Raw genomic sequence first — 24,680 nt, 5'->3', positions numbered from 1 at the left:
CCTGGATGTGAATTGATGCTGTGCTGTGCTGTTAAATGTGAGCAAAGGGCAGCACTGGGCTGTCCCCAGGAGTCACCAGTCAAGGTACGTGCAGTGAGCCAAGTGCCACCCATGAATCACCTCCTGCTTTGGGAACAGAGCTGGGCACACACCTTCACTCACGGGAGAAAAGTCACGACTCAGGCAGGTCAAAAATAATACAACTATGAATGTGGAATAAAGAAAAAAAGGAAGCAGAAATGGGTGGGGAGAAGACTGAAAAGGAAATGCTTATTTTTCAGGGAAAAAATGCAGAACAAATATTAAACACTTCATTAGATGACCATAATAATAAGTTTTTTCTTCCCATTTGTCTGCACAGCAAACATCATTGTAAATGGTACAGGAAATAGCAACTGTCTGAGATGTAATTATTTATATTTTAATTCATGACTGTCAAGCATCCTCATGAATACTCACTCAGTAATTCTTCGAATATTCACAAATCAAATGATTGAGGGTCAGTTCACAAACACATATTCTCATTCAACTGCAAATAATTGCAACAAGAAATCTTTGCTACTATACATAATTCTTCATTTAAGTTTGGGGGTCCTAGCCAGAATGGCGTTTCAAAAAACTTCTGTTGCTGTGCAGAAAAGCTGGTCCCTCCTCCTTCCAGCCATGCCCCCAGGAAAAACACACAAAATAAACAATATAACAAGTACAAATTTGGTGTAGAGGGGGAAGACTAAATTATCTGAAGTACTTGATTATTATAAATTTAGTTTAATTATGACCCTAACAATCAGAAATGTGCTATGTGTAATTTAATTAGCAATTAGAAATTGCCTCTAGGTATACCTATGGAATAAATAACTACACTCACTGTGATAATGTTTAACATATTCTCTCTGGCACATAAAAAACTTCTGTATGTTGATAATTTAAATATTAATACTATCAAGCACTGAAATATATTATGTTTATATTCAATGGAAATCCATCATGTTCAGCCAATGCAACTGCACAATAAAATAGACTGAACCCCATGTATAACGTCTACTGATTATAAAAAGGACAAAGACCTCAATAAAGTAGCAGAAGTTGCAAACAGGATTTTAAATATTATTTTTAAAACTCCTGTGAAGCTGACTATAAGAGAAATTATTTCCTCTAGGAGAGTCTTTTTAATTTTTCCTGAAATTCCTAATGTTTTGCATTAAACCATGGAGGAACAAAGACCATGGGAAGAAACCCTGCTCTTTTTCATGACAGCTTCTACTTAACTGAGACATCTTCCCTTTCCTCTCTCTTACCTATCTGAAGTACACCAAATTATTACATTTACTCACATAATGTCCTAAGTTGTCTTCAGAAACCATTATGAATAGTATATTTCATCTATAGGAACCATGCTATTCATTATTCTGGGAAAAAAAAAAAATAAAAACAACACAGGAAGGTACCCAGATGCAGGGAGAAAGCCTGAAAATAGTTTCTAATTTCTCCTCATGCTGAGAGCAGCTGGTGGGTAGGAAATGAAGCCCTGAACCTCTCCCTTTCCCACCTCATGCTCCTCTTCCTTCCCAACAGTGATCCCTCTCTGTTTTCGATCAGTTTTCTGGTTTTCTACTCCTTTGCCACTGGTAACTCATCTCTTCCTGATTTCAGCATTGTTTCATTCCCAGGAGGATAATGTACACCCATGACTCAACATGGACACAACGGTGACTCTCTTCATCCCCTTGTCCCAGCCAAGTGAGCCCCTCAGAAGGACTCAGGACACGCAGCCCTCATCCAGCCAAGCTCCAGCACTATTATTCTTGATTTGCTGTTTTTCTGTCATTTCTCATCCCAAGGACAAGTCAGCACCTACAGAAGCCTGTGGACATTCCAGTGCTCCAGGTGTCTGAGAGCACAACCAGGAGCAGGGCATCTGCACTGCAACAGAACAGAGACAAAAAATGTCCCAGACATTTTCCATCCCCCTTTGGGGCTGAACCACTTTTCTATGGAAGTCTGTGACCATACTGGATTACTTTCTTATGTGCCCTGTATGTACTCAATCCAACCTCTTTTCATTTTTTTCTAATTCAATTATTCCAGCATTACCCTGGACAAATGATGCTCAGCACCTTAATGTAACTTGAGCAAATGCTCTTAATAACCAGCCAATTCACTATTGAATCTTTCATTCTGAGAAGCAGACTAAGGTGTTTTTTTTTTAATTTTTGTCCTGAAGTTGCATTTTACGGCTATATTTTCACAAAAGCTATTAATTATTGTGCATTTCTGTAACAGCACACTGCTAGGCACTTCCACAGCTGCCCTCCCTTTCCCCAGCTCAGGCACAATTTCCTGAGTGATGGAGCAAACAGAATTGCACTGTACAGAATAATCCAGGGAGTCTCTAATGAGGCAGTGTGGGCTTTCTGCCGCTCCATCAGCGTCGCAGGACCTGCGTAACAGCACTGTGATGTTGCAGTTTATGTGGTAACACTCCAAGCCCTGGAGTGAATAATGTGACTGCCTTGCCACTAGGCACATAGAGACTTTGCTAGGCTTGTTTGATGGTAAATGAAAACTTTTTTTTTTATTTGCTCCAAAGAGCTTGGCACAGGAAACCCCTAAATCCTACGATAATAAATCTTCTATTTATCTTTTAAATTCCAGAGCAAAATAAAAACCATTAAGCACCCACAGCCATGGACTGAATTCTGTATTTTCATAGCTTGCTACAATCTTCTGGCATAAAAAGATTAAGCTTTATGAAGCAAAAAAATAACTCTTCAATGTAAAAATAACAGCCTTGTTGCCTTGTATGGAGCACTGTATTCTTGTATTACACAACTAAATGCCAGGAGCACTTAGAAATTACAAAGATAGGCACAATCCAGAAACCTGCAGCAGACCCAACCTGATTGTTTTCATGCTATCAAGCATTTGCACTAAATCTGAAGAGCGAACATGATCCAGCTATAACATAAAATGATCACCGAGGTATTAACCTCACTGTCATGACTATTAAACTCCTACAGACTGACATGGTATTGAAGAAGAAGAAAAAGGAATCCCCCCCAAATTATTTGAATCCCAGCTGTTGCACTGAGGAGTAGCCTACTTTCTGCTATCACAGCCTGTTCAGGGTGTCTCAGAGCAGAAATCAAGGGAGAGGTTAAGATCTCCATGGCAATTACACCTTCCTAACACCACTGAAAATAAGGTCACAGAAGTCGCACCCTTGAAAATCAGCACCATATAATCCTTTGAAGTGCAGATACTTGGCATGTCAAAGAATCAGGTCCTCCTTTAGCAGAGCTTCCACACAGCCTTCACACTAGGATGCATCAACTAAAGATTTAGTATTGCCAGTCCCAATTCCTGAGTGCCATTTAATTACAAGTTAAGGCAGCAGCAGAGTCCAGCACAAGCTGAAGGCTGAAGTTTGCTTTTTAAAAAGCCAGTGGGAATGTTTCCATTAAGTCTGAGAGGGTATAAGGTCTGCTTCCACTGTTTTTTCACCTTGGTGAGACAGGCTGCCTAAAGCACAATTAAAATTCATTTGCATTTTTTCTGTGCAAAGTGCAAAGCTGAAAGAGGGTGCTGAGAGGGCAGAACCAGGATAATTTCTTCAACAAAGAAAGTAATTCTTGTAAAAGTCATTAAATGTGTTTACAATAGCACCTGTGAACATTTAATAATTGACCTTTCAATAGAATCCTTAGAGCAGGATTGAGGAAAATCCAGTGTGGCGATTAGGTGAAAAATAAAAAATCTATCTGTGAATCTCCATCTAGTCCCAAGCTTCCTTCTTCCTTACTAAACTCAGCCTTACAGAACTGATCTATAGGCATTTGAGGGGTAAACCAAGAAGAACCTATTTTTAAAGCCTCCCTAATCTACACATCATATGCAACATACATTTCTAAATGTTACAACACGCTCTCATATTTTCTCTGCACAGCCATCCACACTGATGCTGGTATCATGAGAAAGAAGCACTTCTGATATCTTACTTAGGGATATTGCTATTACTAGAGAAGCTTCTTAAGAAGTCTATGATGCACAGTTCTTCACTCTTATTAAAAGTAAAGACACTTCAATGTCTTAAATTTTCTCCTTGGTTTTGGGGGAGATTTCTGATCAGGGAGTTCTCTATTTCCTGACGCTCCTAAAAGCTGAAGCTCGGGTTTGTTAATTCATTGGTCATGGAAAAATGTCAGTGTTAGCCAAGAGTGCATCCAGCCCCTGAGTGAAGTCAAAGAACTGTAAGTCATTCATAACTCTTCTGTGTGCCCTGGCTCACTGATTTTAAAACAATTTTTGCTCTGGCTGCCTTCATATAAATGTGCTGATTATTAATATGATTTGGGTCAGCTTTTAACCAGTTGGTTAAGTACTCTTTAGAAACTCTAAATTGATTCTTTCAAAGGTGGTTTGCAATAATTTCTTCCCAAGCTCCATTCCAAGAGCTACACATGTGGACATAGTTGGAAATGTCCATTTAACAATACTGGAAGATTTCTTTCCCAAAAAGCAAAAGCCTTGAGAAGAATGAACAGGTGCAGTGGCAGTGAAGTGAAGCCATCCACTATGAGAGGCACTGAGTTCTATCATGCAACTGAACTCCTTTTTTAATTGTATATATATAATTAACCAAGAAAATCCGGATTAGAAGAAATGAAAATTTCATTAAATCCTGCATAATTTGCCAAAGACCTTTGGCTTCTAGAAAAAGAAAAAATGGGAAGCAGTTTTGAGCGTCCAAATGCTTGGTTTGAGTATTATATAAATAAAAATGCCTTATTCTTTATTTTCTAATTCATTCTGTGATCTATTTTAAAACTACTTTTTAATTAATCAAAACAAGGAGGCTTGGGATCTATTTCTAAAATGGTTGCACAACTTAAAAACATTAGGTAGTCTGATGATACAAAAATAAATACTTAAAGACTGGCCAAACCCTAAGTTTTCCTGATTCTCCATTAAATAAATTTTTAAAAGCTTTTACTAAACTAAATGTAAGTGAATCCTCGCCATCTTCACTTTTTTTTTGTGCTGAGTCCCAAAATGAAAATCCTCCTCAGGCTTCCTCCGTTGCTGTGAATGAGCGTGTGCCGGCCCGAGCCACTCACCAGGTGAACCCTCGCCTCTGACAGCTGCACTTGCAAACACACAGCCAACAGTGGAGAGCCCACTGCCACAGGGGTCTGACTCACACTATCCTCTCACCATCTGCACAACACTCTAAGATCAATAGCTCAATTAAGCAAATGGTATATGGAAATATTATTGTAAATATTACTGTAACAAGTGCTTTTATCACTTCTGGGATTGATTTACTGATTCATTGTTTTCTGACCCTGAAGAATATGCAATTAAAAGATGCCTCCAGGATGCAAATTGCTACAAGAATTTCAATTGGCACATATTTCTTCTCAGTTTCAAAAATTCTCAATGTGCTTTCAAAGATATTTCAATTTAATTTTGCCATACCACGATGTTATCTCTCCCTAGCACTTCTCACCAGAGCATACTACAGCTTTTAACACAGGAAATGCAAGGGGGTTGTATTTTGAGACAGCAGATGTTTCGCAGGTGTAAAAGTTGCAATCATATCTTATTTTCAACAATACTGGAAATAAGCAGCAGAAAGCTACACCTTTGGGGTTTTTTCCCACTGAAAAAAAAAAAAGGCTCAGCATTGCTGCACAGTACTGTCTATCTGAGGAAACTGTAGTTCACGTAAAAAGCTACAGAAGCAAAATCTTTCAATGTCCTGCAATGCAGAGCTGCTCTGGACAGGATTAGGAACTGGAGAACTGGGAAGATCCCACTTGCCTGCATTTTCCCTGCACCCAGGTGCCCATGGCTGCTCTTCCCAAAGGAGCCACTCAGCTCCCGGGCTGACAGGCACTGCCCACATGTCTGTATACCCACAATGCCTTTTCTGCCAGGATTCAAACAGAAGGTCCCATCCCATTACTGCCAACTAATTGCACTGTTTAAGATTATATCAGAGAGCTAAGAATTAGCACAAAATCCTGAAACTCCATCAATGGGCATTAGCACACTCAGCCTCTCTGGGAAACTCTTTCGATCTCTGAAACATTGTCAAGTTTAAAAAATTAAAGTTTCTTTCACTGAATTCGATTTTGCATCACCAGAGTAAACTACAGATCTCAATAGGGACACTTGGGGTGATTTAAATCACACCTGAAGGGATTTTACTAATTTTACAAAAAATGACAATGTAAATGCCATCTGATTGCATCTCAATATATTCAGGAATTTTTTCAGTTCTCTCAGACTGGTTTTAGTGCATTATTTAAACTATTTCAACCTTATTAATCTAGATCAGAAGGCAGAAAAAAGGAACTCTGAAAAAAAAAGAAATGTTGGTCTTTGAAGACCTAAGACTGCAAGCAAAAAGATTCATTCAGGAATCCAACGGATTACAAAAGGAACAGCTATCTGCGTGAATAGAAGTGACTCAAATGGCACCGACTGTGCTGTAAAACAATGTAAATGCTCTTTCCTGAATGCAGTGCTCTTGGAAGGCATCTTTCAGCTTTTCCATCTGAGAAAAGCATCAGTTTTCCTTAAAGACAGACACAGATAAAGCAGGACACTTCTGCCTGAGGAGAGGCTAACTGGGCTGATATTTGATATAAGTGCTGGGTCTCAAATGGGAGGAGGGAGAAGTGATTGATGGTTCGTAAGGAACTATTTGACTTTTGCTTGTAACAGAAGCTTTTTGGATTCTCCCAAAGTTCTTGTCGAAGACAAGAAACATCTTTTGAAACAGCAGCTTTCCCCTTACCAGCAGATGGGATAAACCTGTGTAAAAAATGCTGAAGCTTTAAAATACATATAAAAGAAAGGAAGAAATTGCTTGACACACTACCCTTTTCCCAACGCTCTGCTGTTCTTTAAGGTTTGCCTCTATTATTACCTGCGCTCTTAATACAGTGTGAGTAATTCGCCTCTCTGCAGGAGGAGGTTCACAAACCCAGCAGCAGGAGTTCCCCAGTTCAGTAAGGCACATATTACCACAGGAACAAATCCTTCTCACTCTCTGTTTCCTCAGGCTCCAAGGTCAGATGTGTATGAACTTGACTAAACCCTTTCCCAAACCCCTACAGGACTCGGCTCTCCTGGCTCTCATCTGGACAACTCCATCTGCCTCCTGCAATTGTCTCCTCTGGGAAAGATGAATTAGCTCTGCTGCTGGGGTATGGGGGAACAGAGGTATTAGGAGGGGCAGATTTTTGCATTTCCTTCCATCGTGTACACAAGGGAGCAACGGAACTGAGCTCCGTATCCGTCTTAAAGAGGCAAACTGATGATCCAACAGGTGGAATGAATTCATCCAATCCCAGTCACACACAAATTCGTTAGAAAGACTTCTCATCAATAACACCCAGTCCCACGGCAAGGCAAAGCTGACACTCTCTTGTCTTACATCTCGTTGCCACAGAGCATTGCTCGTCCACGAGCTTCAAGGAACATGCAAAGGACTATGTATGCCAATATGCTCTACCTACGGAAAGAGACGAGAAAAATTGCTCTGCTAGCCCTTGAAATCCTAGCCCCATCCACCGAGCACTCAAACAAAAGCTGAAGTGAGAAACCGAACAAAGTCACTCCCTCTTCACGGGTTTAACAGCCACTGATCGAGGAACGGACTTCATCAATATAAGCATTCAGAAGCAAGGGTATTAAAAAATAAAATAAAATAAAGGAAGTAGAAGGGTCAATGGCATTTTGTCCTGCTCTTAAAATCTCTTTACCTCTCCGGAGGGTGGGCGGGCTGTGTGGCTCCCGCACCCTCGCCGGCGGAGAGGGTTTGCCCGTGGGTAAGGAGGAGCCGGAACCCCGCGGTGGAGCGGGGTTGGGATGGACATCGATGCAACCTCCCGGGAGACACAGGAGAGCAACACGCGCGCTAAAAGAGCTGAAGGTTTTACTCTTGTCAGCCACTGAAGGCTTTGTCAAACTCTCGGATCTTAATCTTACGGATAAGCACATGTAATAAACACATTGTGGGTCTTGAAATGTGCGCCTTGTGTTTTCTCTCTTTGCAGAGGCTCGCAGTAGTTCGCCAGTGTAGATTCAGATAAACACAAGGAACGAATAACTAAACTCTCAGAAATGCCTTGCTTTCTTTTGTTTAATTTGTTGTTTGGGGGTTGTTTGTTTGTTTTCGGGTGGTTTTGGGGTTTTTTAACCGGTAGGTGCACTTTTAATATATGCAACCAAAAATACCGGTGGGATGGACGTGTGCTACAAAGACTGCACTAGCAGCAAAAATTCGTTTACAAAATGGCTTGTGTATTTCCACGCGAGGAAAAGGACGGTCCCAAAGCCGAAAAAGTCTATCTAGCCGCCTTTTGTTCTGCCTCTGAAGCGCTTGTGCTCGTCTCGCCGTGAAGAGACCCTGACCGCCTGAAGGAGCAAGCCGTATTCTTGTGAAGGCAAACGCGTCCACGGAAACACGTTCCCACCCACACTCCAAAAATTTTTAAAATTCTTAAACTTTCGGCAAGGAAAGAAGCGCGCTCGGCTCTGCCTCGGTCTGTCCCTGCGCCCTTGGGGTGGCCGACGAATGCCACGGCCGTAAAGGACAGTAAACAATATATTCATCAAGGGAGGCAACGCCTGGGGCCCCCGTGACCTTTCCGCTGCTCAGGTTAAATCTATAAATACCCAGAAGACATCCGAGCCCATTGTTTTGCTGCCCTCTGAAACCGAACCTGCCAAGGGGACGGAGGGGCGTCCCGCCACCCTCCTCCTCCTCCTCCTCCTCCTTTGGCCTGTCGGTGGCCAGAGCCGAGTGCCGGAGGAGGATGCGGGAGCGCGGCCCTGGGCGGCGGCGGAGCAGCGGGAGAGGCTTCCTGCAGCCCCCGGGCGAGCTCTGCCTGCCCCGGCCCGGCGCTCCCGAGTGCACGGGGTGGGAAAGAGAAGGTGAGAGCCGCTGTAATCCCGGATTCCTTTTCACAACTTGTGGTTGAACCCGCACATGATTAAAATCCAGGTTTATCCTCCTTTTAAATGAGTCTCGTAAAAAAAGCACATTAACTCTGGCGACAAAATTCGTGGCTGAGACATAAATAACTCGGATGCTCGGGAGATGTTCCTTACAAACCTGGGGGATTTATCCGCTTGCTTTCCTCCCCTTTGCCCACGCCACAGCCCGACCCGGCACCTCCCAGCTTGCCACCTCGCTTCTCCCGGGAGGATGCGGCCCCGGAGGGAGGGCAGGTCTCTCGGGAGACTCGGTCTCGGCCAATATCGTCACCGAAGAGTTTGGGCACGGCTGTAAGATGGCACGTCAGGGGTCAGGGATTCCGCCAAACGGGGAAACAAGCAGCGCTGCCTCCCAGGCACTGCGGCTTGTGCACATCCAGCACAGATCCGCACCGACGCGGGGGCTGAAGCGGGGCCGCTCCGCCGCCTCCCCCCTCACCCCTGCCGCAGGACGTGTCCCGCGCTTGGGAGAGAAATCCTCATACTCGCCTTTTGCACGCAAAATACCTGGGAAAAGGAGAGCAAATCCTTACTCTATTTGTGGCCGCGTTTAACTCCCCACACTAAATAGTTTTCAGACCCTCCCGCGCTGAAATGGAGGCAATTTAGGCGAAAAGATCGATAAATGGGGTTAGACCGATGTAGGTTATCCCACGAAAATCAGGACATAATTTCCCAGCGCGTACTGTACGACTTGCGGCCTCCCCGCAAGCACCCCCGTCCCAGCAGTACCGCAGCAGAGGGAACAGCCCGTCGCTGCTCGGGGGCAGCGGCTTTGAGTGTTGAACCTTTGGGACGCTATAAAAATTCCCTTTTCCAATTCTTTTTTCTATATCGCTGGAGATTTGGCAAGTTTAAAATACGTTAGGTGTAAAGTTTGTTCTTAATTAGGTCTTGTAAAGATGGAATTTGGTGGTCATTATAGAGCCGCTAATCAATTTTCACCCAGCAGCAAAAGTACACCGCCGAGGAATTAGGTTTAATGAAGTGACTGTGCAAATTACAGTCGCGGACTTTATTTAAAGTCTATCAACCTCCTAAAAATGATTTCTCAAACTGTTCTTGATTTCCTTTGCTTTATGAAAAACATCACGTTTACTTTCTGAGGTTTCAGGCACTAGCAGCCATTCTCTCCCGCTCTCCAATCTGGCGCATGGAGAGTTTTCCAATTTTCCAATTCGAATTAACTGAGAAATAAGCAAATTAAACTTTGAGACTGTATAAAAACATAACCCACTGCGGCTAAAAAAAATATGAAAAACTGTTCTAAAAAAAAAAAGAAAAACAGTTAAAAAAGGGGGGGGGGAAGAAAAAAAAGAAGACTGATGCACAGATACTCTCTGTTATTAGAAAGCGGTTGTCTATGATCACGTAATTATTCTTTTGAACGGGGAAGCCTCTGAAGCCATAGCCTATTTTTTGACTGGTTGATCGCTGCTGTCCCCTCTCCTTTATGCCCGTCCTTCCGTTGAGAGAGACGACCCTGGCAGCAGATATTACCTACTTCTTCTTAGGACCCGCACCGAGAAAGGCTGCTGCTGTTAAAAGCAAATAGAAATGCGGTTCCTTGAGGACGTAGGGGGGCGAGGTCTTCATGGTCTTTAGCTCCCTTCAAAAACACTTTAAATATTATTTTTTACAGCAAATATTTTTGATACCTCGATCTAAAATTCTTTCTCTTTTTTTTCGCCTCCTTTTGTTTTTGTTTTGTTGGTTTGGGGTTTTTACTCTTAGTTTTGGGCAGCTTATGCTAATTGATAGCTCAGGGAACGTCACGCAAAATAAATAAAAACGAAATTTAAAAGGTGCTCCAAATGCAGCGGAATGGACTTGGCAGGAGAGGAGGATATTTCTACCCTTTTTCTTAGAGCTGCGCGAAGAAATCGTTTGACCTTTTTGCCCCATCTGAGCACTAAAAGCAAAGAGAAATCACCTAAAATTCTCTTTCTCCCCACACGACGACTGTGAGAGCGGGGCCGCTCCCTCCGTGCCTTGTTAAGGCCCTGGGGAACGGGGCGCGGGCGAGAAGGGCGCGGGGACAGCTCGGGGAGCGAGGCCCGGCGCGATTTCACCCCCGGGATCGCCGCGGGTCCGCGGCTGCGTTTGCGGAGCCCTCGCTTTAGGCCGGAGAGGAGCGGCCGGAGAGAGAGGGAGAACTCGGGAGACCGAGGGTTTGGCTTGAGCCAAATGAGAGCTGCGAGCTACCGGATTCCTTTTAAATAAAAACAAACAAACGAGAATTTAAAGCCCGAAGTACACCAGGACACCAGGAGGGAAGTGTTGTGCTCCCTGTCCCCTAACCCCGTCTCGCCGGCCTTGGGGCTGCGGGCCCGGCGCTGCTCCATACGCGGCTCCCGGGAGGAGCCAGGCTCGGGAGCGGGGCTGGACTCCTCGCAGTGCCCCTTACCCGCTGAGCTCCTTTTCCCTGCCGGGAGCGTTTTCCCTTCGGAGAGGGAAGGGAGCCCTCCGTGTCCCCCGCGCTTCCGCCGCGGCTTGTGCGCTCCGTGCAGGGAGCGGAGCGAGGCCGCGTCGGCCGGAACCCAGCGGGTCCGGTCCCGGGGGAAGGATCCCGAGCTGCGGGAGCACACAGCGGGTCTCCATCGCTCCGAAGAGCTGGCGACCCCCTCCCCAGAGCAGCGCTGATCCTGGATACCGACATCCTCCTCCTACACTGACACCTCTGCTTAGGGCGTCACTGTTTCCGAGGGGAGTACGCGGGGGTGACTCGGAAAAGAGGAGAAGGGTGCATCTCGCACCCCACTCCTTTGCCCCCGAGCCACCCGGCTACTCCAACTCGAGGCTCGGGAAACTGGAGCAAAACGAAACGCCCGTCCCGAGACACCCGGGAAGGACTATCGCGATCGGCAGGCACGGAGGGAGTGGAAGGAGAGAGGGTTAAAAAGGAAGCAGAGGGGACACGCCGGCCCTCGCGGGAGATCATGGAGCTATGTGGGGGGGAAAGAGACACAGCGAGTGAGAGAAAGTTCCCGTAAACTGAAAGGAAAAAACCAACCAAACAATTAAAAAACCCACAAAAAACAACAACAGGAAAAAAAAAAAAAAAAGAAAAAAAAATCTCCCCAAAATTCCCGCTTTTTTTCTGTACTCCCAGTCTCGGATGTTTTCCGGGACGCGCTGCCCGGCGGGCAGCTCCCGACAGGACTCAGGGAGAGAAGCTGGGAGGGAGCGGGGCAGGAGGGGGGGTTGCGAAGAGAAAGGAGTCGCACTAACCAGGGTTGAGGTCCAGGCACTGAGTCGGGTCTTCATTGTCCCCCAGCTGGCCATTGGGGCTGAGGCTTTCCATGGACAAATCCAGCCCCTTGTCCTCCCAGTCTCGCAGTTTCCTCTTTTTATTTGTCCCGATCAAGGCTTCTACCGAGAAAGCGTGCGCTCGGGAGCTGAGGGCCACCGCCGATCTTCGCCTCTCACTCATCTTATCCCCCAGCCCAGACCCTTGGGCACAGGAGCGACCAGTGGCTGGGAGCGCACAGCTCGGGGACCAGAGGCAGAGCCTCTCGCCTCTTTCTCCCCCCCCCACCCCTCCCCAGCTGCACCCCCAGAAGAACCAGCCCTCAGTCTCCTGAAGGCACTACATGAGGCTGCAGATACTCCGCAGGCAGAGCCAGGAGGGTGTGCTCAGCCCAGGTCCCAGCACTTGCTCAGAGGGGCTGCAGCAGGCTGGATTTCTTTTTTTTTTTTTTTTTTTTTTTTTTTTTCTTCTCCCCTTTCCTTCTGTCTCTCTCTGATTGATCCAAACTTCTGGGATTTTTTTTTCTCCAAGAGTTAGGCAGGCTGCGTGCGCCTGTCAGGGAAAAAAAAAAAAAAAAAAAAAAAAAAAAAAAGGGGAAAAAAAATGTCCCCGGCCAATAGGAGGGAGAGCTCGGGAGAGACCCAAAAGCTGCGACCCAATGGGGAGAGGAGGGAGACTCGGGCTTGAGGGAGAGGAATTTTGGCCATCTGAGTCCTGGAACACCGGCCGGGAGAATTAACTGTTTGAAGAACGGGGAGCCAGTAGGAAACCCATAACTCTAAACACAGAGAGGTAACAACTCCCGCACTTCTCTGCGCCGCACCCAGGCGTCCCAAACGCTGCTGCTGGCTAATCCCCACGCAAAGCACCCGAGAGGTGCTTTACCGCCCAGCGGCGCCGGGTGACGGGGTGTTTTTAAAACTTCATTTATACCATGTATTACTTGCCCTTGCCGGCGGAATCGGTGTTTGGCAGAAGCAGAAGCAACGTCTCGAGGGGGTTGAAATTTCACTTCAAAACGATGCGTGTCCGTGGAGTGGCGAGGCTGAGCGGGCGGCGTGGGCTGGCAGGGAGACCCAGACACGCCCGGGCGTGGGGAGCGCCTTCTCTTTGGGAAGGGATTTTTATCTAGATAAAAATATTTTTTTCCCTTTCCCGCTCCTTTTTGTCACTCTAGCTACAGCGAAAACAAAGCCGCTAGGTACAAATCCCGGCTGCTTGCCTGGATAATATTCAGCATTTTATTTCTGTTCTCTTGTTCACTCTGCCCTGACATCCGCCCGGCTGAGGCGGGCCCGCAGCTGCTCCCACGCCCCTCGGTCACGCGTGGCGCGGGGGGGCTCGCAGTGAAAAGCAGCAAGGGCGGCTTTTGAGAAGGTGACAGAAGCGTGTGTTTTCATTAGCTGGTGGGACCCCGGAAAAATAGGTGAAGTCAAGCGAAACACTGTACACGGAAAATAGCCGCGGGGGGTTAATTCGACACAAGTTCAAAATAAAATATAAATAATTATAAAGTACGAGAGGGGATTAGCCTGGACCGAGCCGTGGTGGAAAAGCAGGCAAGGAGACACACAAATTTTCAGGAAGGGATTATTTTTGTCCGTTGCTTCTCAGCTGCTCCCCGAAGGTGCAGAGCTGTTTAGGGCAAGTTTTTCACAGACGATTTTTTTCCTATGGGGCTGGAAACAAGTGAAAGGGACACGTGTTGGAGCCTAGAGGGAAAAGGCACTTCCTTTTGCTCCGAGAGAATCCATGGTGCCCACGTCGGCGGTACGGCGGAGCCCTTCAGCCCGCTCTCCCCGGCCTAAAGCGCCGACTGACAACTGCCCGCCGGCGTTCCCACGCACGGAAACGGATTTCAGATTAAAAAAGGGAAAGAAGCCATTTCTTCGGAAATCCCGGCTAAACTCTGTTATCTAGGCCGAGGAGCAGGATTTGTACGTCTCCATCACCCGCCCTGCAGCCCTCATCCCCCTCCCCGTGGCTCCTTTCCCCTCCCCTCCAGTGCACCTCCTTGACAGGTCACCCTCCGCGGGCACAGCGGCGCTGCCACACGGGATGGGTGTCGTGCATTCCCCACCCTGCACTGCCCGCTCCCCGGCCCCGCGGGGAGCCGTGCCGGGCAGGAGTAGCAACAAGAAAGGAGCGACCCAGGCAGGGGCTTGGAGGAAGGCGACAGCGGGAGCGGGGACTCGGAGGAGGGCACACGTGTTTCCAGCGGGTCCCCCAGCTGTGTGTCTTTTCCCAGGCGAAGGAATGTCTCAAAAAAAAAAAAAATCCCCCCCCAAAACCCCATCAAAACAATTCTTTTCCCTCTTTCCGAAAGCCTCGGAAACACTTGTCTGGGATGCAGGCACCGAGGAAGGCTTTCAAAGAAGCTGGAGGGAGATTTTAGCAAAAGAGCCCAAGAAAACAGTGGATTATTTATAGCGGTTTAGTGAAAAGAAATGGTACTGGAAAGGCAGGGAGATTTAAGCGAATTTTGGGAACTGATGTAAGAACTCAGAAATACGTTTTCCAGAGCAGCAAGTGTGGTTTTACGGGTGGACGGTTTAAAGCAGCCCCGACCCCTTTTGGGTCTCTTACCTTGGGGCTCTCTCCTGTGCGAGCTGAGGTGTCCGAGCACTCCGCGCCCGGCTCTGGCAGCCGAGCACAGCCTCTGCAGCACCGACAAGAGACACGGCGCGCTTTCCAAGCCAATACGGCCCCTAATTGTGAAACCCCAGGGAGCAGACCCTTTCGCCAGGGGCGGGAGAGCAGCTCCCCGCGGTCCCGGACACCGCTCCCGGCACCGCGGGGATGGATGGATGGATTCACGGCCCCGACGGCTGCTCCTCTCCCTCCTCCCTGGCCCTGTCCCGGTGCCCGGGAGGGTTAGGACTGCTCGCCCTTCCTGTGCCCGTCCGCGCCGGGCGCTGCGAAAGCGGCAAGCACAAAGGCACCGCTGCTCCGCCGTGCGAGCGGGGAGAGAGGGCAGCCCCTGCAGCGACCTTGCGGCCCCACTGGATGTGCCGGGGGAAAGGGGAGGGATGAGGGGGGCGGGGGGCACAGAGAGCTGCCCCCTCGCAGGCTTCGCTGCCCCCTGGGCTGAGAAAGCTCACTCAGAGAAAACCCCGAGCCGGGGGATGGGAACTCGGCTGAGCCTTTGCACCGAGATAGATCTGGCAGAGCAAAACGCGGCCGCGCCGCCCGCACCCGGGCCCCGGGGCTCCCCTCGGCCGCAGCGGCACCGGGGCCGGGGTCCCCTCTCCCCGCGGCGAGCGGCGCAAACCTCGAGTCTACCCGAGGCCTGGCCTTAATCTGGATTCAGATCCGACTCCGACCCCCGGCCGCCAGAGATGAATGCGTCCCTTTGCCTGGTCTTTATTCCAGACTCTTACTCGCAGGGGTAGCTCCCATTAAATCCAGGAAACTGCTCCCTGGAATAAAGTGGCAGGAGCAAGGGTCGCAGGGCCAGGCCTCGGGGTTTATAAAGAAATCATTCACTTCTGCTTTCCAGTTGTCGCAGAGCGAGCCTGAAAAATATTTGTTTATATATGGAAATATTTGGGGGGAAAAAAGAGAAATAAGGGGAGACGGCTGCTGGGCGGGAGTGCTGTCCAGATGTGCTGTTTGCAGGGGCTGGGCCACTTTCAAACCCTTCTCCACAGCAAGAAAAACCTTTCCGGAGGTTTCCCCAGATCTAGCCCGTGGATTTATTGTTATTTCTCTTTTTTTAAAAAGTTAGTAATGGAAAACAACGTTAAAACCAGGCTGTCTGATAACGTGAGCGAGCGATTTGCCGGGCTTTAACACAGCGCCGATTATCTTTGAACGGATCGAGGATTTCGAGGCTGGCTCTCTAGAAAGAGGCAAGTTTAAAGCAAGCACAAGTCGCCGCTTGGAAACACGAGCGAGGTGATGTTCCCGTGCTGCGCGGGGTCAGTTACTGTGACTGGGGAAAAAAAATACGCCTGCAATTTATTTTTATGGTCTGCACAAACGGTATTGTTGCGTATATTAACTAATTCATAATTATACCCCTATTATGCTGTCTATTCGTTCCCCCTCCCATTCCCCCGGTTTTCTCAGGCTTTGAGAATTGAACCACCGCAAAATATTTACAGTCTCAAGTGTTTTTAAATGGGCTTTGTTTGTGTTTTACAGAATAAAAATCTCTATTAGTGTTTAAACAAACACCATGCCAGTCTCTTAAGCCTTCCAGATGTTTGCAATAAAATGTCAGGTTTTGCCTTTGGGACTCGAAATAAAATTTAACTACCTTCACCCTGTAATTATTCTCTTAGCTCTCCCTTCCTAAATTTATCTGCTTTCTATCAGGACAGAAAAAAAAATCCGATTATACACTTGGACTATAAAAAACAGCCACTACTTTCCCTCCATTTTACCAGGACTTCTCCCCTGTTTGTTTCGGCGCGTACATTATTTTTGTCTCTCCTGTTTTCGGGGCGGCAGAAGGAGACCAGGCAGAGCAGAGACGCATCGGCGCGTTTGCTGGGCTTAAGGCAACAAAATGCCCCTTGTCCCCGGGCCTCTCCCCCTATTCAGCCCCATGCCGGCCCCAGTGTTCCCGGTGGGGAGGAGAATCGGGAACTTAAAGTTGTCCCTGAACTTCCACTGGTTCCGGGCGTCACTTTTCTCCAGGCACCAGTGAGACCTGACTGCATTTCGGAGCCTCCCCGCGGAGCTGCTTGGAAATAGGCAATTATGATGAATAATTCACACAAAGCAGGTTCCCCTCGCAAACAAAGACCAAAGTCCCGGCTAGAGACCCTTCTGCCTTCTCAGCTGCTGACTTGGGACAACACAGGCAGGATTAAAAGCCATGCATTTCGTATTTACCACGCCAAACTTCAGAACAACCCGGGACGATAAGCGGGGCACTAGATGATCTCTCTCTTCATTTGCAGACTACAGACCCGCTTTGCCTGCTTGTCAGCAGGAGTTTCTGCCGCTTTCAGTCTCGCTGCTGGCGTGGAACCCGCAGATACACACGGGCGGGCTGCTCCGCTCCACGCTCCCTGCGCGCTGCAGCCGCCGGGCACAGCCTGGGGGCGCGCCCGCCCGGCGCACTCGGCTTCACACCCACGGGCGCCCCGGACCCAATCCCGGCCGCTCCTGCCGCCCCGCTTTTTTATAAGACATTTATTTTTCCTCCCTCTTCAGCAAATTTTCTCCCTGCCCTGTGCTGAGGTCTCCGCTGACAGGTGAATCCTCGTGGTTGCAGCTCTCGGATGGCGAGAGGCAGGGGGCAGCTCCAAGGAGGGCAGAGGATGGCAAGACCACCGGAAAGCAGGGCTGACCACCACTCCCCTCGCCCCCCCAAAAAAACCCCTGTGCACCGCTTGGCTCCATGCGGAACAGAGGTGTCGAATCAGCCATGCCACCCGCCACATTACCTTCCTGACAGCCTTATTTGCACACACGCACACACTCACAGCCTCGAGGAGAGGCGGCAAAGCCAGCCGAAGCCGCTCACACAGGGTGCTGGTGCCGAGGAGAAGGTGCAGCTGGACTCCTGGGCTCCGCTGCCCCCCTGCGCCCCCCGGCCTCATCCGCACCGGGTCGCTGAGGTTTCCTCGGGGCCTCCTTCTTCCTGCCCCTGCCCTGTTTGCAGGTGGACTCTGGAGTAGTGTTAGCCGGGGAGACGGGACCGAGAATGATTTCAAAGCGGTTCATAGGTCTGGGTTGGGTTGTTTGCTTGTTGGCTGATTTGGGTTTTGGGTTTGTTTGTTTTTTTCCCCAATACATAAACTACCCTGAAGGAATTTCGGAGTTCTAGAGGGTTAGGAGACCTCGGGAGGAGCGGGGAAAAGCCGGCAGCGAGGCTGTATCTACACAAATTCCAGGACAAGAACTTTAACCAGATCCACTGTCAGAGTCAGGGCACAAGAGCTGGTCCCGAGAAGGTCGCCAAGCATCCGGCCAAGCATCTCCCGGAGGCCGAGGGGCTCAGCTCTGCCGTGGCTCGGCACTCCTCTGACCCCAGATAGGGATGTGTGTCCCTCCCTTATCACCCCACTAGGAGCACCAGGAAAGCCGGGCCGGGATCAGGCGTGGGGCAGCCCACGCGCGAGCCTCGGCAGGAAGATTTTAGTCTGAAAGGTGATTGTTCTCTGCAGGAAGCCTGACTACTTTTCCATTGGAAAAGTTAAAGAAATCAGTTTAAAGCTGGTAGCAAACAGCTTTACACAGAGGAGCATTGAAGAGCTGCTTCTTTGCAGATAATTGCTGCTGTTATAATTTGGGATCGTTCAAGGGAGTTGACGTTTGGGGATTTGTTTCCTTTTTTGTTGGATTATTTTTCCAGCCCAAACGCAACTCTCGGCTCCCAAACCCACAGGACTGAGTGCAATCAGTGGGGAGATCTGGAGACACGGGGCCTATGGTACCTTGCAGCCGCCCCAGCCTGAGCTGTCCCCGGGGAGGAGGAGAGGGAGAAGCCAAGCGAGCTTTAACCTGCCCCGGTCCGGGCAGGACCCAGCCACGCTGCCCCTTGTCCTGCTTTTGTCCCCAAGCCTCACACACGCCGAAGAAATGGCGTTTCCCAGAAAACGCTGTGGGTCTTGCGCTTGTACAATAGTTCTCATACGGGGCGCTGCAGGCGGACAACCGGCCCCTTGTTACCGAGACAGGATCCTAAGCTCGCTTTTCCAGGGAGGAAAGCAGGAATGCGCACAGCATTTCAATGTGTGTTCGGTCAAAAAAATAAATATAGGGAGATTTTTTTCTTCCCCTCTTCAAGGCACGGGTCTTTGAACCAAGAGACGTCTCTGCGCTCCCCTACCTCATACATGATGTGTTATACTGTAAACAATCCCGTTTGGGGCCGAACCTAAAACGAAGCAGACTTTAATGGGATCATTCAAAAGATCCGTGGCCGCCGGATGTAATCCTCCCACTATGGAAAACAGTGCTATCAGCGCTCTGCACCACTGCAGAAGCAGGAGAGTGGTCCCCGGCCTCCTCACGAGATACGCTCGAGGCACAACCCAGGAACTTCAAACAAGGCTCATTTTGACCCACGTGAAACACAAGTGCTGTGTGAGGCAGGCACGCCGGACACGAGGCTACAAGTCCCTCGAAAGTGGCCATGAACCCCCGGACCCAGACCCGTGCTCTCATTTTGCATCTCAAACCTCTCCCGCTCTTGCCCCGCGCCCGGAATTCACCCAGATTTATTATTAAACAATATTTTATTAGCTTCTAATACTGTTTTTATTAGTTTCTAGTAACCAGAAAGCTGGCGGGGACTGGTCTCTCTCAGGACGAAATTTTGGGCTGGCGGGAGGAACTTCTCTTGGTATCTGTGGTCCCTTTTTTTGCCGTGTGAGTTGCATACCTCGCAGGGATTTCTCCTGCCTGGAAGACAGAAACCTTGGAATCGAACGGAGGGCGACGAGCGAGTACACCGTGGGATACCCCCTGATCCAGCTGAACCTTTATCCCTCTCTCAGCGCAGCTTTCTCGGCTCCCCACAGCTCATCCCGCTAATTCCCCGCAAAGCCGCAGAAACCTGTAGATATCCCCCCGCTCCCGTCTCGGTGCCGGCCGCATTCCTGTCGGGGTCACGTTCTATCATGATTCTATAAGTGAAATTATCTTCTCTCTCCATCCCCTGGGGAGGCAGGACCAGGCAGCAGCGAGCCCGGCAGCGTGTGCCGAGTTTCCCCCGCCGCAAGGCCTCTTTCCCTGCGCTGGGCTCGGCCCCTGCCGCTGCGGGCACGGAGTCGCCCCGGGTCAGGGAGCGGCGTGTGGCATACTCGGAGGAGGAGCCCGAGGGCCGCAATGCCGCCTCTCAGGCTCCCGCAGAACAATATTTTGAGGGGGCCGGACCGCGGGGGCATCTCCGCAGCAGGGAAGAGCGGAGCGCCCCGGCCAGCCGGAGCTAGGGCGGGCAGCCCCGGCAGCACTTCCCGAGGCTGCCCGGCGTGGGCGCAGCAATGGGAGGTTCTGGGTGAAAACAGCACGGAAAGCTCAGCCGCGACGGGCTCCGGTTTAGGGAAAGACAGTGCCGGGTCTCGCCTGGCACGGCCGGCCAGGGGGTAAGCTGGGAGAGCCAAATTCAGAGGGGACAGCAGCTCGCCCACGGGGCAAGGCAACGAGGCAAATTGAGAGCGGGATCTGACAGTTCAGCACAGGTTGGGGCTTCCTCTCCTCTGGAATGAGCGGTCAGCGAGGGAGAGCCTCGCTGCAGGGCAGAGGGGTGTTCAGCCGCCTGCGTCCAGCCATTCTCTCGTGCGTGGGTGGCAGGAGGTTAAATAGGCACTCCTGGCTTTGGGCTGCAGTCAGGCGGGGCCAGCATGACGAGAGCGGCCGCACAGCAACCAGACAAAGCCAGCCTGTGCCACACTGCAGCCGCGCTCGGGGAATCGGAGTTCTGCCTTTGGAAAACAAAAACACAATAGCAATTAAGCGCTCATCTGAGTATGACTGCTTGCTTGGCAGAGACTGACCGGAACCCGGAGGCTTTCCCCTTGCCAGCACACACATTCGCCCCCGTTTTCCTTCTTCACCATCCGTGCGAGAGGCGTCCCGCCCAGAAAAGCTCTCCAGCTATCGGGACATAACTAAGGTTGTGTGTGCCCGCATATCGCCTGGGGAACGCGAGCGCCAGGGGGAACGAGTATGGCCTCTTCTAAAATAGCAGGGCCGAGTAATAGCCTCTGAGTCAAAAGTGCCTCCCTAGCAATCCTGACTGAAAGTTTTCTTCTTTACAGATGTTTTGTGGTATATTGGTCTATTTGTTAAGATCCCCCTGTGCCTTAGTAATCCTGCCCTGCCGCATTTTACTCACTTTGCGTTGATGTGGTTTATCCTCTTGCCTTTCAGGATTATAAAAATCTCTCCCCCTCCCTTCCTCTCTTTTCCCTCTACAGTCGGGTTTCAGAGAAATGTTGGTTAAACCTCATCTGCTGCTCTTTTTCTCTTGTGATGGCAAATTCGGCGTCATCTGTGGACTTGCCCAATGCAAACATTGCATTAAGAAGTATTTCAAGGCATTTTATTGTTGCTCTGCAGTGCTTTGATGTGGTCTATAGGCACCGATTGTTGATGTCTCCCTGCGACTCCTCAGTGTCAGCATCTCATTTCTGTCTCTTCTTCCTCCTCCCCTCGCATTTCTTCCCTTTTAAAAATAAGGGGTTTGAACAGTCGCGACAGATCCCACCACCTCACCCTCGAGTCACTCCGGCCCCATTTCCCACGGGAGGGACATTTCTAGCAGTACGGGGCTGCCCCCTACCCTGGAGACCATAGATTTATTTCCCCGCCCGCAGGCAGCAGAGGGGGCGGCCGTGTGCCTGGCCGCCAGCTGGCAGGTCTCCTGTCCCCCACGGGCACCTCGCCTCCCGCTGGCGTGTGCAGCTCTCCCCGCACCCCTCCCCGCAGCGGGGGAGGCACCGAGCAGCGCTCACCACGCAGCGGAGCGGGGACGGCGGCAGCACCGGAGCCTCCGCTCCCGGGGCAGCGGGGCGGTGACACGCCAGCCCGTGCGGGGAGCCACCCTGCGGGATGTGTCTCACCCGCTGCCTGGGCCCGCTCGCCAGCCACCGGCGGCTGGAGCCGTCCCGCCCCTTGGCAGCAGCGGGATCAGAGCCAGCCTTCTGCTGCCAGGGGCTCGCGTGGGTCCAGGCGGCCTTACAGCGAAATCCCGCTGGGATGCGGCTGCTGCGGAGCCGTTCCCACCGCGCTGGGGGAGGAGGGCGCAGCTCCCGCGCAATCCCAGCGGGGACCCGCCGGGCATGGCAGAAGCAGAGCCCCGGTCGAGCTCTCTCCAGCGCGGGCACCCGAGGAACTTTGCGAACATCCCCACTGGGTACGACGGGCTCCCGAGAGAGCCAATTCACACTTTGCGTGGTCTGTAGGGTCAGCAGCCTGATTCGGGTCGGTATCTTTGGAATGGAAAAGCCAGGCAGCGGCGGGATTGCCCAGGGATTGCCCAGCAAGGCAATCACCGGCAGTCAACGCCGCTGATCCAACACGGGCCTGCGTTTTCAGTGGAAGAGTGATGGGGTCGGTGTTTCTCGGGTCCACCGCACAAACACACTCCCCTTATCCTTCCTCCCATTTGATTTTCCTTAGCAAAATAAACTCCTGACCTCCGCACGGGTGGGTGTCTCCCGGGAGCCCAGCCATTAGGCAGGTGGCTGTGGCTCGGTCGGGGAGGGGGAGGCCCGAGGGAGGCAGCTGTCAGCCTGCTGCTTCCGTCCGGCCGATCTTAGCACTGTCCCTGCCATCACCGCGGGCCCGGCCGCGGCCGTGACCCTGGGGACAGGGATACCAGTCCAGGCTTCTCCGGGCGAGGAGGGAGCAGATGGGAGAGAGCCGCCCCGGTGGACTCAGGCAACGGGTGGGGTTGGCTTTGGTAACTCCAGCCTATGCATCGTATCCCTGAGCTGGGAGCGTCGCAAGAGACGCGAGGCTCCTGGTTTTATATGGGGCAACTAATTTTGGAGGAACGCTCAAAGAGGGTTGGCCATGCACCAGTGAAAGCAGAGGGCACTCATACGCCCGAGAGGCGGACACTAATCTCTTCTCTGTGGTGACCAGTGTCAAGACCCGAGGGAACGGCCTGAAGCTGTGTCAGAGTATGTTTAGATTGGATATCAGGAAAAAGCTCTTCACCCAGAGGGTGGTTGGGCACTGACTGGAACGGTCTACCCAGAGAAATGGTCACAACACCAAGCCTGACAGAGTTCAGGATGCGTTTGGACAGCGTTCTCAGGCACGTGGTGTGATTCATGCGGCTGCCGTGTGCAGGGCCAGGAATTGGACTTCGATGATCCTTGCAACTCAGTATATTAAATGGTTCTGTGATCTCCCTCCTGCTCTGACGAAATTGGGTCGGGACCATTTGCCAAGCCGTGTCCTGGCCCTCGCCACGGCTCCAGCCGCAGTTTTTAATAGCTCCTGGGCTCCTTGCAACTCGATGTGTGCGCGCCTCTCTCCGTGGCATCGCGCCCCTCTGCCAGCCCCTGGCAAGCGCATGAAAGGGAGGCTCCCACCGCACGCTCAGTCAGCCCCTTGTGCACTGGCACACTTCTCCCTTGGGAACGAGCGGGGATGTAAGATTAGCTCTGAGCAGATGTTCCGGCAACCGGGCTCGTCCGCAGAGAAAGCCCCGTCCTTCCCCGCAGCCTCATTCCTGCGCTCCCGGCGCTCGCCCGCTCGCTCCCGCCTCCCGGGCCTCCCCGCGCGGCCCGATGACCTCATCCCCGGCATGTTTGCCATTACGCTTTGAGTTACCCAACCATTTTTTTTTTAAAAATTAAAAAATATAAATTGCTGCTTTGTGAGATCAAAGTAACGATTTCTGGTGCATCTGGAAACTGGAGAAAAAAATTGGAGCAGCAACAGTTGCACAACTTCAAAGTGTTTTTTAACAATGATTTTTCTTCTTCCTCTCCTCCCCAATCTTTCAAGCATGAGATAAAGACAATGGGCTCCATGGCTGTTTTCCAAAGAAATAACCTGCCTAAAGTGCCGCACAAAATCTCAAGTAGACAGGAAACACCTTACACGGCTTTATTCTTTCGATCAAATAGAAATAGTGGGAGACTTGTCTTTCTACAAGCCCAAATCCCGTCGCTTCTAAACGGCCTCTGCGGACTGTGTTGTAACGTGTAGGTAAACAAGTTTCAGGCGCAGGCTGCCACTAAGTCTTTATTCTTTTATAGAGGTTTCAAACAACGCAGCACATGCCCCGTATAACGCAGCAGCCGAATGTAACCCAATAACTCGCAGGGAAGGAGCAGAGGGCAGCGGCGAGGGAAGATTTCCCCAGCAGACACCCTCGGGCTGACAGGGGATGTAGTGGACGGAGAAAAGCAGGTACCGGGAGGGGCAGAGAAATTATTATTCCATGTATTAGTAGGATATGCCTGCCCTGGTACCCCAGTGATCGCGGATCCCAAGCAGGCAGGAGAGCGGGTGGGAAAACCACGCTCTCCTCAAGCCCTGCTCTCTGCCGGGGTCACTCTTTTGGGCTCGGTGGCCCTCAGTGTCAGCTCTTTAGTGTTTGCAAAGAAAAGCACCAGGGTATTTTCCTTCCCCACTCTGTGTCCCTCAGGCCCCTCAGTCCTAGGCGTGGGGACGGTGCCCGCAGCGAAATGCTGAGGCCATAAAGGGCAAGGCCGCAGAGGCGGAGGCTCTAATGTCTTCGACCCTGCGCTCCTGACCCAGTGCCTCCCCCACGTTTGTCCCTTTTGCCCCCTTAACTACTTCAGGACTGTGCCTTTGAACTTGGAGCAGAGAAGAAACCCCCTTTGGCAGGGCGGTTTCCTGCGAAAGGGAAAAAGCCGACTGCGAGTCTTGCTTGTCAGGAGATGTATCTGGAGCTCCGGGAACAGAAACCTTCGCCAAGTTTTTAAAGTAAATGGACAAGCATAAGACAGCAAAGCGGGAGAAGGAATCACCC

The 24,680-nt window shown here is 50.5% G+C and overlaps 1 protein-coding gene across 1 annotated transcript in view; it reads right to left on the bottom strand.

The window, feature by feature from the left end:
* Nucleotides 1-12,529, bottom strand: part of TBX15 (T-box transcription factor 15) — an 89,403-nt gene extending 76,874 nt beyond the window's left edge. The window contains exon 1 of the mRNA XM_071433221.1: nt 12,244-12,529. Coding sequence (XP_071289322.1) covers nt 12,244-12,445 — 202 coding nt within the window. The 5' untranslated portion in view covers nt 12,446-12,529. The remainder of the gene's footprint in view (nt 1-12,243) is intronic.
* Between the last annotated feature and the right edge of the window lie 12,151 nt (nt 12,530-24,680).

This window comes from Agelaius tricolor, unplaced genomic scaffold, assembly GCF_023055355.1.
Source record: "Agelaius tricolor isolate 1412-34295 unplaced genomic scaffold, bAgeTri1.0.p SCAF_9, whole genome shotgun sequence".
NCBI classification, from domain to species: domain Eukaryota; kingdom Metazoa; phylum Chordata; class Aves; order Passeriformes; family Icteridae; genus Agelaius; species Agelaius tricolor.
This window is presented reverse-complemented; position numbering and strand designations above follow the sequence as displayed.